The 17,240-nt window shown below is 43.5% G+C and overlaps 1 protein-coding gene across 1 annotated transcript in view; it reads right to left on the bottom strand.

Annotated features, from left to right (window-relative positions):
- KLHL6 (kelch like family member 6) overlaps positions 1 to 17,240 on the bottom strand; it is a 59,478-nt gene that overhangs the window by 13,737 nt on the left and 28,501 nt on the right. The window contains exons 3-4 of the mRNA XM_077754487.1: positions 7,176 to 7,625; positions 239 to 476 (exon numbers count right to left, since the gene is read on the bottom strand). Of these exons, the coding sequence (XP_077610613.1) occupies positions 239 to 476; positions 7,176 to 7,625 (688 nt within the window). The remainder of the gene's footprint in view (positions 1 to 238; positions 477 to 7,175; positions 7,626 to 17,240) is intronic.

Here is a 17,240-nt window from a genome sequence, read left to right as displayed (position 1 = left end):
CCTGTCTGCCTGCTCCCCCAGATCCTAGTATAACACTGCTCACAGATTAGTGTCCATTAAGTAATCATGTGCTTTCCAAGCCAAGACCCCCTGAGCTCCTGGTTTCCATATGCTGACCCAGTCAGAGCTAGACTATTGCCATTCACAGAAATTCTTGTAAGATGGCGGCCTGGCTCTCACTCAGGAAACTACATAGCACCACTGGGACTTGCTTTGTCATCATGAGGCTCCTGCTTACCTGAGATGTAGACCTCATTTTTTAATGTCACGCATGCAAACTCCACCCACTTCTTATTCTCACTCTCCAGCTCATGCTCTGTCATGGGGAGCTTGGCCACCTCCAGGCGGCTGCGCCTCAGGGGGTCCAGGCAGGTTACCTCCGCCACAAACCGTTCATCCTTCGTGCAGCCACCAATGATCATGAATACCTCAGACTGAAACTCATGCATCCTGGGCTTGGTGCGCTCCGAAATGATCTGGAAAACCAATGGGAGTACATAAAAGCAGGATGATACAGAGGTTCAGAGCCTAGGTTGTGGAGCCAGACAGAGCAGAGCCCAATTCCCAACTCTGCCACCATATGACCAGGTGACATCACCTCCAGGAGCTTCAGTTCATCATCTGTGTAATGGGGATTTTAGTGGTAACTACCTCGTAGGTTTGTTGTAAGGATTAAATGATATCATACACATGGCGTGCTTGGCTTGCAAGGGGCCTGGTATATAACAGGTACTCAACAAAGGTTACCTATTGTTGCTTTTGCTGCTGTCTTAAGAAATTCAGGTCCATTTACCATCAAATGCACTTTCTGCCTCACCCTTCCTGCATGGTCTGAGGGCTTGAAACCTGGAATTTCATTTTTGGCCACCTTCCACTCTCTCTTGGTTTCAATTTCTTGATGATATCCCAGACTTTGCTCACCACCAGACCTTTTCTGAAAGAGAAGCCCTGATGGTAGGCACCTACAAGCACTTAGAGACTTAGGAAGAAAAAACCAAAAGGGAGCACAGTGTGACCAGGGAGGGTAGAGGACTGGGTTCCAATATCAAAGGTACGACCCTTCAGAGCCTTGAACAAGCAAATATACCCACACCACAGCTATTTGAACCCAGCTTAAACAGCAGAGGTTTGGAAGTCAAATACGCCAGATTTCAGTCCTGGTTTCACCATGTATGGCTATGTGACCTTGGAGAAGCGACACGATTTCTGTAAACACCTGTCATCACTTCTGTGGCATCAGGTCATCATGAGCATTCACAAGGTCACGACGCAGAGGGAAGAGCAGAGCACCTGGTGCAAGCACAGCCCGTAACAGGCAGTCGTGGCAGTAGGAGCAATTGGAGATGTCATATGGGCCTTCTTAGGGAAAAGGGAGAGCTGCCTCCTCCTGGTTCCATCCATCCCCTGGGCTCAGTGGGGAAGGTTCTGCAGGTGGGCTGATGGGAGACAGAGAGGCAGCACCCATTTCCCAGATGACCAAGGCAGCCACTTTTTCCTGCACGGTCAAGCCGACCTAACACAGACTATGAAACTACCATCTTGAACACAGATGCGACAAACAAGTTACAGTAGCAAAAACTGCATCCTCAGGTGATGAATCCAATCAATGGTCACAAGTAATCAGGCTGGCCAACACCCAACCTCTACTTGTCCATAACAGACTTGGGGGTTTTTTGTACCAAAGAATCAGATACAGTAAATTTTGCATCCTCAATTCATAGCCATAAAGTCTGTGGCAGGGCTCTCTTCTGGGGGCCAGCAGAGAGTCAGGATGTGTGGGGAAATGGGCAGAACCTGAGGGCACTGACAGTTGAAAAGACAGAGATAAGGGTAGGAGGGGTGGTCCTGGGAATTTGGAGAGGCACAAAGAGAATGCCCAGCTGGCAGAACAGATGCTGAGTGATGAGCACCAAAGACAAATCTTGCCACTCTGTGACATTCTTTCCAACTTCCTGCCCTGGTTCACAATGAAACCTCCAGCACCAAGCTGGTCCTCTCAAGAGGGTTAGGGACTGGAGGGCAATGCCTAGAGGACAGCACAAAACTCCCAGAACCGGTTCCCATGTGGCCTTTATTCCAGCTCCGAGAGCCATGCCTCAGCTTTCCTCTGAAGCCCCCTATCTTCTTTAGTGACTGCTTTCCTGCCTCAATAGCCTGCTGGCCCGTAGGGGACTTGACTGTGATCTTACTCGTGATTCCCAGACTGGCATTCTGTTTCTGAGTCCTGGGCTGTGGAAGACTCAGCTCCCATTGACTAAAACCCCTGCATTCCTGACTTCTATCTGGATCCCCACCTTGATTTCCCACACCACCTCCCCATCCACTTACCTTTTAAGTCACTGGCACTATTTGTACTGTCTCTTTGTCCTTTCCTCCAAGAACCCATTCTTGACCTTCTACACATGTTCCCACAGTCCTCAATTTCCCCATCACAGCACTTTGCATACTTCTTTGTAATTTACTAGAAGATCCCTGAGGGCAGGAACAGTCCTCATTCTCTAATGGATCCTCAGCATCAAGAACAGTGCTTGGAGATTGTGGGTTTCTATAACCATTTGTTGAATGTGTGAGTAAATGAATGAATAGGAATGAAGGAAGGAAGGAAGGAATAGGAGAGCTAGGTAACCCAGGACCAGATACAGATCTTTTTTTTCCCAGTCTAGATCACTGTTATAAGAAGCCTCCTCAGTGGTGCCCAGCAATCCCCACCTCAGGATATTTACATCTATGTTATTCTCCCCACATTGTTCCAGGGTCAGTTCCTGTGTCAATAGAATACAGCAAAGGTGATGGTATATCTGGTGAAACTAGGTTATGAAAAGCACTACAGCTTTCATCTTGATTGCTCTCTCGGTTTTTCTGGGGCTATTTGCTCTGGGGAAAGCCAGCAGCTATGGAGAAGCCCATGTGGCAAGAAACTGAGGCTTCCAGCCAGTAGCCAGCAAGGAACGGACACTTGTCAACAATCCTGTGCATGAAGTTGGAAGTTGATCCTCCAACCCTGTTTGAGCTTCAAGATGATTGCAGCCCCAGCTAATGGTTTGACTACAGCTTCATAAGAGACTCTAAGCCAGAACCATCCAACTAAACCACACCTAGGTTCCTATGAGCTGTGAGATAATAAATGTTTGTTGTCTTAAACCATAAAATTTGGGGATAATTTGTTACATCACAATAGAAAACTAATACAGACATCTAGTTGATAGAATTGCTGGGTATTAAGACCTGCCTTGTCACTGGTCACTGCAGGACTCTCGAGTGGTGGCACTGTTATCAAACTATAAATTCAGCTACATTTGGCAAAATATTAACCCCAAAGGCATGAGACATGCCCTTCTGAAGTCAGAGACGTGCAACTTTGCTGCAGACACACAGAAGTGTTTGCCAAAGAATTGCATGCAACAATCAGGCCTAACCAGTTTATTTTTAGATTGTTAAAAATAGAACATGCAGGGAGGGGGGATCTGGAGGGCTCAGTCAGTTAAGTGTCAAACTTTGATCTTGGTCATGAGGTCATGATCTCGAGGTCCGTGAGTTCGAGTCCTGTATCAGGCTCTGTGCTGACAGAGCCTGAAGCTTGCTTCAGATTCTGTGTCTCCCTCTCTCTCTTTGCCCCTCATCTGCTTGTTCTCTCTCTCTCTCTCTCTCTCAAATAAATAAACATTAAAAAAAAATTTTAAATAGAACAGGCAGTTGCACCTTACTGACTACTCATTAAAAGGGCCTATACTAGAGGACCAACATAAGTGAACATATTGCTTCAACAAAGCTGTCCTCAGGGCTGAGCCTCTGCTACCTCTGTCCTCAGGAATGAGTGACACCACACATGTCAGAGTAGCCTTTGGTACAGATCAAGGTGATCGCTGGAAATTCAGGAGGTAATCAAATAAAGGAGAAACTTTCTCTGCTCCAACAAACTTCTCTCAATGAAGGTACTGGCTACCACTCCTATATCAAATGTAGATTGACATCTGCTTTTACGGTTCTAAAATGTTGCTACCTCCGTGAGCTTAGAGGAGGAACAAGGTTAAAAGGGAAAGACAATGATAGGACAAGAAGGGTTCAAATTTGAAAAAGGAAGATTAAGGGGAGAAGTATGTTCAGAGACTAGCCTCCAGGCTTTCATTACTATTATGAGGAGTAAGCCCAAGATCATTCAAGCAGCGAACAGACAGGGGGTTTCAGGGAATCAGCTGGCAGTGAGACCCTGATTCAAAGATCACTGCGGTTGGCTGGTTCAGTTACCAAGACTGTAACATGGGAATGAGAAAGTGCCCTGGGGGGGACTTAGGACATAAATCAGCAACCCTAGGACACAGTGAAAAGAGAAATTTTAGCTTCAGAGAAGGAAAATGCTTGGTTGTGGGAGATAAAGTACCATAAAGGAAGTGTGAAAGAATGAGAACATGTTCATTTGTGGTGTCTTACATAATGCACCAGATACCACTAACCACATCGCATTCATTATCTTATTTAATTATCAAAAAAATTGTATCAGTTGGTAGACATTCTTATCCCCATGTTACAGGGCAGGACAGAGCTTTAAAGCAGCTAAGCAGCTTACCCAAGTTCACACTGTCAGTAAATTCTGCAGTCAAGATTAAAACCCAGATCTGCCTAACTGTAAGCCCAAGTTGCTGCCACTCTTCCAGATAGAAGAATTCTCTCTTCTCCTAAACCCAAAATTTATAATCCCACTCTCCCCATGTTGCAAACACCAAAGTCAAAGCAGATATTTCATAGCAGCCATTTTGCAGAAGGTATAGTAGAGATATTTTATAGCAGAGGATAACCTTTATCACCTACATTTCTGGGACTTAGGAAACAGGAAGCAGACATAAAAATAGCTAGAATACTGGAAGTGTAGCTGATCAAGACCCTGAACTGAGAGCAGCTGTAGATAGAGATTGGCACTGTCTACAATTTTATGAGTGCTTTAATGTCCGGTGCTGAGCCATCTGCCAGGGACCCACATAGCCAGCATAGGGCAGGGCCCATATGGTTGGCTGGACTCCCTACATCGGTGTACTCATCACTGTTCATCTGCTTATTGTCTTGGCTTCTCTGACAGACCATCAATTTCATAAGGCAGAGACTGTTTTTGTAGTGCCCAGGGCCATATCCAGCAAATAGCTGGTGTCTATGACTTATTTGCAATAACTAAATATATACATATATAATACATACATACATACATACATTTGTAGCTTATTAAAATATATGGGATGCTGTTAAAGTAGCACTTAGGGGGAAATTTATAGTACTGCCGACAATACTAGAAAAAAAATTTCTCAAATCAATGACTTTGGCTCCCACTTAAAAAAAAAAAAATCAAAGAAAATTAAACCCAAAGCAAGCAGAGAAAGAAAATAATCAAGATCACAGTATAAATGAATAAAATAAACCATAAAAACAAATGAAACCAGAAGCTGTTTCTTTAATAAAATTGATAAATCTCTAACCAGACTCATCAGGGGAAAAAAGGAAAAAGAGGAGACACAAATTACCAGTATCTAGAATGAGAAATGTGACATCACTATAGATTCTACAGTTATTAAAAGGATACTGAAGGAATACTGTGAGCAACTTTATGCCAGTAAATTCCACAGCTTCTTTGAAAGACACAAACTACCAAAGCTCATCCTTGAAGAAATACATAACCCTATATCTACTAAAGAAATAGAGTTTATTTCTCACAAAGAAAACTACTGGCTCTGATAGTATCACTGGTAAATTCTACCAAACATTTAAGGATATATTTTCAGAGTGAATCAATGACAGCAGATCTGAGGGCAACACAGAACGACAAGAGAAGGCACAGGAAAAGGAGGAGGCTCCCAGCGGCCTCAGAAAGACAATTTCTAACCCACTTGTGGCTAGGATTTCTACCAATGGCCCTAATGAAGGTCTGGTAGCCTATCCCAGGTCTACTGTACAGTGGTATATATATGTGTGTGTGTTCATGTGTATAGTTTTAAATACACTATCCTTATAGTATTATTTCCTGATAGTTTTGTTCCTCTCCACTAAGCCTACTTTCATCTTTATAAAGATTTGAATAAAACATTTCTTCAGAAATTGTTAAGGAGAACCAGGTACATCCAAATGATACACGTATGCATCATCTGGGAACTCATTTCTTCATTCAACACACATTTGCCAATCACTTACTCTAGAGCAGGGGTTCTCCTAAGGTCTGGAGGTGAAAAGTCCCATAAGATATATTTCCTACCATAACAAGCTCCCAGTATAGAGACACTTACAGATGAAGAACACAGTGGTACCATGTGGTGGTTGGTGCTACGATAGAGCAATGCACCAGGGACGATGAGAATGAGAGAGGTCTCTGAAGAAGGTTTTGAAGCCAGAGTAGAAGCCAACTAGATGGAGAGAGGAAAAGGCATTTGAACAGGACCTCATTCGCCTGCAATAGAGGGTGAAAAAGCACATCCACTTTGGGGAATTGCAAGCAGAGCATTAGGGCATAGCAGAAGGAAGAGGTTGGAGACGCACTAGAGAAGTGGGCAGGAGGTGAAGAACGTAAGGCCAGGCTCTGGGAGCTCAGGCAGGAAGTGTGTGGGCTTTATCCTGAGAGTTACAGGCACCCAGGAAGAGGGTAAGGCCCCAGAACACAATGATGAGGCATGAGTTTTAGATCATCCAGCTAGTGAATGAATTGGGGGAAGGTCAGACTGAGGGGAGGAAGGTGAGTTTTGAGGAATTTTCGGAAATTCAGAAAGGAAACAATGACAGTCTGAACCAAGGTAACATTCACATGACATCCAAAAGACTTGCAGCTCCCAGAGCAGGCAAACTAGGAAAGCAGTGCTCCTGTGGAATGGTGACTGGACAGGGCACTTTCTGTCCTGTGTGCATCACCCCCACCAACCTCTACCCTTAAGCTCTGGGAAGAGGAAGGATGTACAGGGCATGGTGCTGAGCAATTTTCTATCTCACTCAATCCTCTCAGTAGCTGTTTATGATGCAGTATCATCCCCATTTCACAGATCAGAAATCCAAGGCATCTGGAACCATCTGACTCAAACCATAGACAGTGCTGCATTTGTCTTCACCATGAAGTAAGGATCTGCAAGCCAGCCTCACCTCATTTCTGTGAGGCCCACAGACTCTTTCACCTCACCAGTTAACTTCAGTGTCGTACATTGTCAACTCACCTCATTGCCTGAAAGGTGGTACATCCTGGCTTCCTGAAGCAGCGGGAAGACCTCCGGGCACTGTCTGATGAGAGGATCTGCCTCCACCATCTCCACAAAGTACCACGGGTCCAGAAGTGGCAAGCGCACATTCTCAAGTACATAGGGGAGCAAGCAGAGCCTTTCTGACTGTTTGTGCCGGACCCAACTCATCACAGTCTCAAACACCTGAGCCTCCTCTGTCACATAAAGCTCATCACTCTTCAAGATATGGTACAGAGTGTCCACGGGAAGTTCAAGGAACTCTTCAGAGTTCAGAATCTGCACAAAGTTTTGGATGATGTAATTTTGCACCTGCTTTTTCAGGCTGTCCAAAGAGTGTGTATCTGCCAGCCTCAGTATTCCAACACAGTTTTCCGGGTTCAAGGCTTCTGTTAGGAAGCTGGCACAGGCATCCACCATCCGTAGGAACTAAGAAAACAGAAGGGAGGCAAATCAGGCCAGAAAACCATTCATCCCCAAGGAGGTTTATCAGCAAGTTGTGTGTAGCGACAAAAACTTAGAACAATCCCAGTGACCGACAATAGAGGACTAGCTAAAGAAATGATAGCACGTTCTTGTTTTCAGCAGCTCTGTAGTCACTAATAAACCATGTAAGAGAATATTAAATGACATTGAAAATGTTCATAATGTACTGAGTTTAAAAATCTGTTCACTGAACCTGATCAAGCTTCTAGATTTAATCAGCAAATTACAGGAAATACAGCAGAAAGAGGAACATGTTAAACGACGCCATGGGAATATACCATCAGCAAAATCCAGACTGTGAGAAACTTTACAGAACAGCCAGTTCAGTTTCTTCAACAAATAAATCACAAGGCTAAGAGAGAGACATGGGGAGGAGGAACCTGAAAACACACAGAGATGTAAGAGACACATCAAGCTAGTGCAAAGTATGGACCTTATTTTGGTCCTTATTTGGATTATTATTCCTTTTAAGTGTGGCAACAGTATTGTGATTATGTTTAAAGAAGAATCCTTGTCTTTTAGATATATATGCTAAAACATTTGTAGTTGAAATGAGAAAAGCACTTCATAAAATAATAGGTATGCTATAATCTGATTTTTATTAAAAATATGGAACACAGGCATAGAAAAAAGGCTGAAGTGTATACACCAAAATATTAAGTTATGATATCTCAGAATATCAGGTATCTTAGGACAATTTATGCTACAGTAACAAACTACCCCCCAATCTCAGATGTTGACAAGAATAAATGATTATCTCTTGCTCACATTATATGTCCTACAGGGGTCTTCATGCCAAGACCCAGAATGACAGAAAAGCCTTTGACGGAGACATATGTCAATCTTATGACAGAAGGAGAAAAAAGACGGCAGAGCTATCGAAATGCTCTTAAAACTTTAGCTCAGAAGTTGTACATGCCCTTTCCACTTACACTTAACCAGCCAGAGTAAGACATGTGGCAAAATCTGTTGTCAAGGGAAAAATAGTCATCCCACAGAAACAGTCCCAGAAGGATAGAAAGAGAATATACTGTAGAAATAATACAAGGTACCACACTCTCTAATAAGACTCTGAGAATTTCTCTTCCCCTTTTTTATATACTTTAAAAATCCTCTAAAATGAGTAAGTAGCACTTCCATAATTTAAAAATTCATTCGTAAAATCATTGGTTTCTATGTCTTAGTTTTAAATGATCATCATTCTCATAAAAATATGAGTCCCTTCTTGGTTTCAACTCAAGTCATAATCTCATGGTTTGTGAGTTCAAGCCCAAGGCTCCCAGCATGGAGCTTGCTTGGGATTCTCTCTCTCTCTCTCTCTCTGCCCCTCCCCTGCTCTCTCTGTCTCTCTCTCTCTCTCAAGATAAATAAACAAAAAATATGAGTCCCTTATGCTTATATAGCACTTAACACTTTACAAAGCACTGCTATATTCATTATATTATTTAATACACATTTTCCAAATGAGGTGTCTCAAATGCATCAGTTCATTCTTTTTTTATTAGGTTTTTAATTTTAATTCCAATGTAATTAACATACAGTGTTACATTTGTTTCAGGTGTACAATATTCCAATGCATCAGTCCATTCTTATTCACTGTTCTCTGGAACTTAGCTTTGAACAAGTCCAACTTCCTATCCCCACCTTGTCCACCGGGCTCCATGCAGGGTCAAGTTCTGAGTGTTCTTGGTTGATGAATTAACAGGAGGGAAAGACAGAGGCTGAGTGGAGAACACCAAGGGGAGAGGCCCAATTTGAAGGCACGGCCCAGTGAAAGTATGAATGGGACAGACCTGCACAGGGAGGGGTGCAGCCTGCAGAGAAGAGGCTCCAGTGACAGGAGCTGAGGGTAGCAGGGTTGTGGGGCCTGAAGGGTGGAGGTGGGAGCAGAACTGGTCTTTGAACCATATTGATTTAGGCTTTGGTCTTCAGTCCACTCTATTCTAGCGGGCACACAGCCCTGATTTTTGGATCAATCTCAGTTGTCACATATTATCTTTCCATGTCAGAACTCCCATTCCAATTGTCAGTTTATAAAACATTGACTAAGGGTCAGGGTGCCTGGGTGGTTCAGTCGGTTAAGTGTCCAACTCTTGATTTTGGCTCAGGTCCTGATCTCACAGATTTGTGAGAACAAGTCCTGCATCAGGCTCTGCACTGGAGCCTGCTTGGGATTCTCTCTCTCCCTCTCTTCACCCCTCCTCTCCTGACCTTTCTCTCTCTCTCAAAATAAATAAACAAACTTTAAAAAACTGACTGAGGGTCAATGAAATGTTGGAGGAGCTTTAATTCTACCTCAGACTGCCCTGTCTGCTGGCTCCAGCCATGGCCTACAGATCTACTCCTCGCATGAGCAACTGTAGAAACGGTTGAGACTGAGAACTCTAACACCTGTTGAGTTGTCTGCAGATTTTCAGTTCAAAGAGTAAAAATATACAACCAAGACCAAGCCTTGCTGAGCCCACAGAACCTGTCACCAGAGCCATATATCTATGAGTGCTAAAAGGGAACTCATTTTTGTGGCAGCCTCTAGCGTAAATAACACGTACACTAATCCAGTGTTTGCATATGAAGAAGATGATATGAAAATAAAACAGATTTTCTAAATATGTAAACTGTCTCTGGGAGGCCACCTAAGAATCTGGTAACAGTGGTTGTCTCTGGGGAGGGGAACTGGTGGCTGGGGTCAGGGTAGAGAGGAAGGCTTACTTCTCACTGTTTACCTATATGTCCTCCCTTGCATTGTGCACCATGTGACTGAATTATCTATTTTAAAATAAAGTCTCTCGTGAATGGAGAAAACACTCGAAGGTAACACATCAAAATGTAAATCGTGTTTATCTCAAATGCAGTTTTATAAAGTTACTAATTTTTCTTTTAGACTTTGCTGTTTAGAACAAATGTTTTACACTGAGCATGAAGTTGCCTTTACAATCAGAAAAAATAAAATAAAATAAATACTCCTTGCAATTTTGAAGGACACGATGAGAAAATAAAATGTAAAAAATAAAACAAAGAACGCCTATGATGTGGCAGCCCCTTTATATTACTGAACTAATTTAATCCTCACAACACTATAAAGTAGATATTTATTATCTTTCCTGTTTTATAGATGAGGAAAGGAGATCCAGAGAAGTGAAGTGGTTTCCTCAGACTCTTATAGTTAAGAAGAGGTAGAGCTAAAATTTGAACCAGTCCTATCTAATTCCAAGAATGCATGTTTTTAGACAACTTCAAGCTACCTCAGGTCGAGCAGTGTGTGTACAGAACAAGGGCCTGGCAGATGCCAAGCATGGTTTGCACACTTCACCAACGAGGGCTCCAGTAATCTGACCTGCTCAGAGGAAGGCTTGACCCACAAGGTGCCAACTCCTACCCCCTGCTTCATGACTACTGATGAGCAAAGCAGGAAACCACTGAAGGAGAATCAAACCAAGTACTGGAGCTCACATTTGTTAGAAACATTGATCCAGAGTGTCCCTCCCCACCCAGAAACCATTCATTCCCCCATTCCTCCACCGGTTAATTTCCAGAATGTGTAATGAGCATCTGTAGTAGGCTATCAACCAGTGCCAGAGGTGCAGAGGTGAGCAGAAAGACACACAATGCCAGTGCTCACTGGACCTGACAGACCAGTGGAGAAGGCAGATGGTAATCAAATAATCACACAAGTGTCAAATTACAGCTGTGATAAATGCTGTGTAACACAGTTCAGTGATTCCACTGCCTGAAAATGAAGACAGCCCTATTCTTACCTCTCAAGCTGCATACTGTCACTAGGACTTTCCCTGATAGAACCTCTCCACAGTCAGACCTGTCTACTCACCTTCCCCAAACATTCCTAGGCTTGTCTGTCACAGAGCCTGTCTGTGCTCAGGCTGTTTCATCAGCCTGAACCTGCTTTCTCTCTCATCACTCTGTTAAAATCCTGCTCTCCTTGCCCAGGCAAGTTTGACTCCCTCCAGAGCTCCACTTTTTAAGAAAGAATGCAGGATAGCTATCCCCAATTTCAACTGAGAAGGCCCCTTTTAAATTAACTTTAAAAAAAGGGGGAAGAGGGGCGCCTGGGTGGTTCAGTAGGTTAAGTGACTCTTGATTTGGCTCAGGTCATGAACTCATGGTTCATGAGTTCGACTGACAGGGCAGAGCCCGACGGGGGATTCTCTCCCTCTCTCCCTTTCCTGCTTGGGATTCTCTCTCGTGCTTTCTCTCTCTGCCCCCCCCCCCCAAATAAATAAAACTTTAAAAAGCGGGGGTGGGGGGGAGGAATACCATGGCCATCACCTTATCTACACACAAGTTATTTTCTTCAATCAGAGTGTTAAATTTGGGATTGACGGATGGGCTCCGGAGTCTGTAAACCCCTACAATGATGTGCAAGCACCTGTTTGCACCTGTGGAAGCTTTCTGGGAATTGAGTTTACAGGAAACACCGTGAGTTGCTCTCTAGTATCCATGCACCTGAGGACAAAGCCAACACAAGAAGGAGAGCCAGGATGACAAGACCAGAGAATCTTAACTGGACTGTGTTTTAAGCCTTCCCTGCCTCTGGACATTTTTAATTTTGGGTCAATATGTGCTTAAGAAGAAAGGACAATGAAAGAGAAGGGAAGGAAAAAGAAATGGAGAGATCGTACCGATTCATGAAGCTCTTTCTCAAAAACCACTTCCTACTTCATGGCTTCTCCAATTGCCCAACATGGAATCAGTTCCTGCTTTCTCTATGCTCCACTGAGCGACTCACTTGACCCTCTGTGGAGCACCAATTACACTTCTCCCTTGTACTATGGTCAGGCATCCCAAGGGCAGGTTCTGGATCATACTTGTGTTTTTATTTCTAATAGCCCCTAGCACAAACTGCCAAAAGAAGATGAGGAAAGAGAGACGAGGAAAATAGTTTTCAGATACCTCGTATGTACCAAGATCTGTGCTAGACACTTTCCCATCCATTTTTTAATTTAATGAACAAATTTTATTTTTTAATAAATATACTTTATTTAACAAGTAATAATAAGGTAGGTATTAGTACAGACCATTTGCACAGGGGAAGAAATAGAGAATTCAAAGAATTAAATGTGTTGACTAAGGTCACACAGCCAGTAGGTGGTACAGATGACTCTCAAGGTCATAGCTAGCTCACTCTTCTCATTGGGCATCACACAGCCTTTGTCACTGTCGCATGGTTGAGCTAATAAAATTCAAGGAGAGTCTGAAGAGGCCTTATGAGGACAAGGGTAGTGGGGATCTCCAAATTGTCTACCTTCCCCCCAAAATATGCTTCAATAAACATTTTTGAGTATGAGGGGCAAAGAGCTGCATACTAACCAATGACTGAGAAACTGCTGGTGGGCGGGGCAGTCATGGGAACAAGAAATTGTTTTATTTAAAATATATATGTTTTTTTGGAAAGAGCCTAGGTGTCCATCAACTGACGAATGGATCAAGAAGATGTAGTTCATCTATACGATGGAATACTACATGGCAATGAGAAAGAATGAAACCTGGCCATGTGTAGCAACTTGGATGGAACTTGAGGGTGTTATGCTGAGCAAAATAAGTCAGGCAAAGGACAGCTACCATATGTGTGCACATATAGGTGGATTAGGAGGAACTTAACAAAGGGCCATGAGGGAGAAGAAGAGGGGAAATAGTGGGGGAGAGGGTGAGAGGCAAACCATGAGAGACTCTTGAATGCTGAGAACAAACTGAGGCTGATGGGGCTGAGAGAGAGGGGAAGGAGGGTGTTAGGCATGGAGGAGGGCACTTGTGGGGATGAGCACTGGGTGTTATATGGAAACCAACTTGACAATAAACTATTTAAGAAAAAAAAAATATATATATATATGTTTTTTGTTTCTTCATATTCAAGATTATTTAGGACTTTAGGACAAATTTTCTTTCTCAGCCTCTCCAAATGACACATGAACTTGTTTATTAAAGCTGAGTGATCACAGATAATGGCAACAGACAACCAACTTCCTGTTTGAGGGGACATGTGAGAAAAGGTTACAGTCAGGCACCTGACCTCGAACAAGAACTAAAAATACAATCAAAGAAACCACTTGAGACATGGCTGAAGTTCCCATGAGAAGTGTCTGTCTCCATGAGAATGTACCCCCTACTCCTCCTCTCCACTGTCCCTCCTCTGCTTTCCTTCATGGTCTCCAGAATCTGGAATCTTAACAGAATTAACCAGTGTAATTCCACATCTCCCTAGAGGTGCCTTCAAATCCACTCCAGAAAAACTGAAGCCCTATGTTGGCCCAAATCAGCAATTCCACTGACCACAGTCCTTAAGTGACCTTACAGTTATTGCAGAGGGTATATAAAGACATTGGTATTCTTACCTTCAAGCCCCAACAAATCAGTGTATGTGAAGAGTATATAATTTATTGATGAGATTTTAAAAATTCAAATTTATTTGAAAGTGTGAATTCATTTTTTTAAGTTTATTTAATTTTTTAGGGGCTCCTGGGTGGCTCAGTCAGTTAAACATCCAACTTTGGCTCAGGTCATGCTCTCACAGTTCGTGGGTTCAAGCCCTGCGTTGGGTTCTGTGCTGACAGCTCAGAGCCTGGAGCCTGCTTCAGATTCTGTGTTTCCCTCTCTCTCTGCTCCTACCCTACTCACATTCTGTCTCTCTCTCTCTCTCTCACTCTAAAATAAACATTTAAAAAATTTTTTATTTATTTTTTAAAAATCTTTTTAATGTTTATTTATTTTGGGGAGAGAGAGAGAGAGAGAAAGAGAGCATGAGCAGGGAAGAGGCAGAGAGATGGAAACACAGAATCCAAAGCAAGCTCCAGGCTCTGAGCTGTCAGTGCAGAGCCCAACACAGGGCTTGAACTCTTGACCTGTGAGATCATGACCTGAGCTGAAGTCAGACACCTAACCAACTGAATCACCCAGGCATCCCTATTCATTTAGTTTTGAGAGAGAGAGAGCACAAGCAGGGAGGGGCACAGAGAGAGAGGAAGACACAGAATTTAAAGCTCTGGGCTTTCAGTGCAGAGCCCTGACATGGGGTTCAAACCCACAAACTGTGAGATCATGACCTGAACCAAAGTCAGATGCTTAACCAACTGAGCTACCCAGGAGCCCCTGTTTGTAAATTTATAGTAAATTTTTTTGTCACCATTTTTCTTCTTAGATAATAGTTATAAAAAATAAAGCTGTTTTATGGGGTATTAATATGAAATAAGGGTCTTCATACTTAAAATCTGTAAATTACTACTGATCCTAATCTTCCATCCCTGCCCCTTTCCCTCTCTCAGACCAATGGGAATACGCTCCGCCTACTCCCAGGATGTCCTCTGCTCCAAACTTTCAGTTTTTGCTCTAGACTTAGCTGAGGGGTCTGCTGGTTCCTGGAAGCTAAATGGGGTGGGCAGGAAAGGGAGCAGAGACCTGCAAAAGGCACACTCACTAAGGTGGGGCAGTTCTGGGGGTACTGAGGCAACTATAGAGGTACACTGACCTCAGAAGTGGGATCAGAGGGAAAGGAAAGGGTGTGGGAAGTTTGGTCAAGATGAAGGCAACATACAGCCCCTGAATTTCCAGAGGAGCTAGTGGGGCCCCCAACACGCCAGCAGCACACAATGAGGGAGTCACGTGGGACATAGTAAGAGTCAAGGGGCAAGTGCTGGAGCTTAGCGACTCAGCCCAGGGCCAGAATGAAGGCCAGGAAGGGATGCCACTATGAGGATTAAACAGAATGACTATGTCTGGGATATTTTTGATGCTCAGGATATGGGGTGTGTGTGTGTGTGTGTGTGTGTGTGTGTGTGTGTTTAGGACACAGAAACAGTAGGGCATCTAAGCAAAGCCAAGTCCTGAGAAGCAGGTCCATGAGCAGACAGCTACAATAGGTAAGGTATCAGGTAGGGAAGGTGGAACTTACATCTTTGCTTTTGCCTAGATACTTTTCCCCCAACCCAGGTGCCACATGGTGAAACCCTACCCATTGTATGAAGTCCTAGTCAATGCCACCTCCTTCAGAGCCAGAACATTCTTCAACCCTAAACTGTGCCCTAGGGTCTGGCTAGATTGCCCTGTGGTTTGAAAGCTCAGTGGGAATCCTTGCTTTTGAGATTTTTGGGGTAGTGGCAGAAGGCAGGTATAGGGGTCAGAATTTTTGGGTTTAGGTCTCTGATTATGGCTTCAACTTTTTGATGAGCTGAACTCTCCCTGAGCTACAGGTTCCTTGCCTGGAAAGTGTTGAGACTAATAAAGCCCACTTTGCGGTCTCATTGTGAAGGAATTACCTGGCCAGCCCACTCACAGAAGTATTGTCAACATCAAATTGGATTGTGCAAGGGAAAGAATACAATAAATTGCGAAATAAATGTGGTCTATATTTACAATTTTTCTCTTTATTTCCCCCCTGATAGTTTCTTACAAAGTACCGTGAGCGTAGTAAATGGTTAGTAATTTGGAGAAATTAAGTAGAAGTAAAAGTCAGAATCTGGTAGCAACATGGATTTTCATTACAACGAAAACCCCATATCCCACTTCCTGTATTTCACAACCATAGGCAACAACTAGGGCGTTCCAGGCTTCCATACCCAGGGAAAGAGTGATAGGATAGACAAAAGAAGATGATTTTGAGTTCCCAAACACACTTTCAGAATTTATAGTAGAAAAATAGTTTTGAAACACCAATTAGTGGTAATAACTGGGCCCTTTGAACTGAAAAAGCCAGAATACCAAAGAGTCTAGGCATAAAGTTATGTCAAAGCAGCAGATGTAGGAGACTGGATGATAATGTAGGAGCCAGCTTTTCCAACACTGATCCCCGAGCCAGGAAGAAAGAGGAGAAAGAGTCTAGCAATAAAGAGAGAAGTAAGTGTAGGTCTTTGAGATGATGCCCTGCCTCCCAACCGAGGCCAAACTCTAGAATAAGGGAGAAACAAAAAGCTCCTTAGAGATTGTGGATCTGAGAGCAAAAGGATGTGTGCCTCAACTTCCTAAAGGAAATCAGAAAAGTGGCAATCCAGTACAGCAGAAGCAGAGGAGAAGCAGGAATGTGTTGTTTCTACACAAAAGGGACCTATGGCAGTTGCTCCAAGTTCCCGATAGCTCCAGACTGGCACAGGTGAGCAAATGGAAGTTTCTTGTGTGCTCCTGAGAGGGACACAGAAATCACCGAGAGGACTGGCAGACCTGAGGAGGCCTTGCAAATGGGACAAAGAGAATGCACAGTGACCCACAAAGACTGAGGGCCAGGACCAGATGGCCTGAAGACTTCCAGCTGATGTCAGGGCAGAAGGGTGGATGATCAGAGAGAGACCAATGGGAACACAGCTGTTCCAGCAGGTGCCAGCATAGACCAATGATGCAAATAACCATGGTAAGCCTGGGCCAGATGCCTCTTTCTATAATGTCCTGGTATGCTGTAAACACGCCCTTGGAACTATTTAAGCAACCCAGATGCTAAATTGATGAAGCTTGCCTGAAATGAGATGTCATTAGGTTGACTACAATTTCTATCACTGGTAGAATGGGAAGCTCAGGAAACAGATTAAGTTCAGTGTTGGAAAAATAATAAGTTAAATCATG

The sequence above is a fragment of the Crocuta crocuta genome, unplaced genomic scaffold (genome assembly GCF_008692635.1).
Source record: "Crocuta crocuta isolate KB4526 unplaced genomic scaffold, BGI_CrCroc_1.0 scaffold70, whole genome shotgun sequence".
In the NCBI taxonomy this organism is placed as follows: Eukaryota; Metazoa; Chordata; class Mammalia; order Carnivora; family Hyaenidae; genus Crocuta; species Crocuta crocuta.
This window is presented reverse-complemented; position numbering and strand designations above follow the sequence as displayed.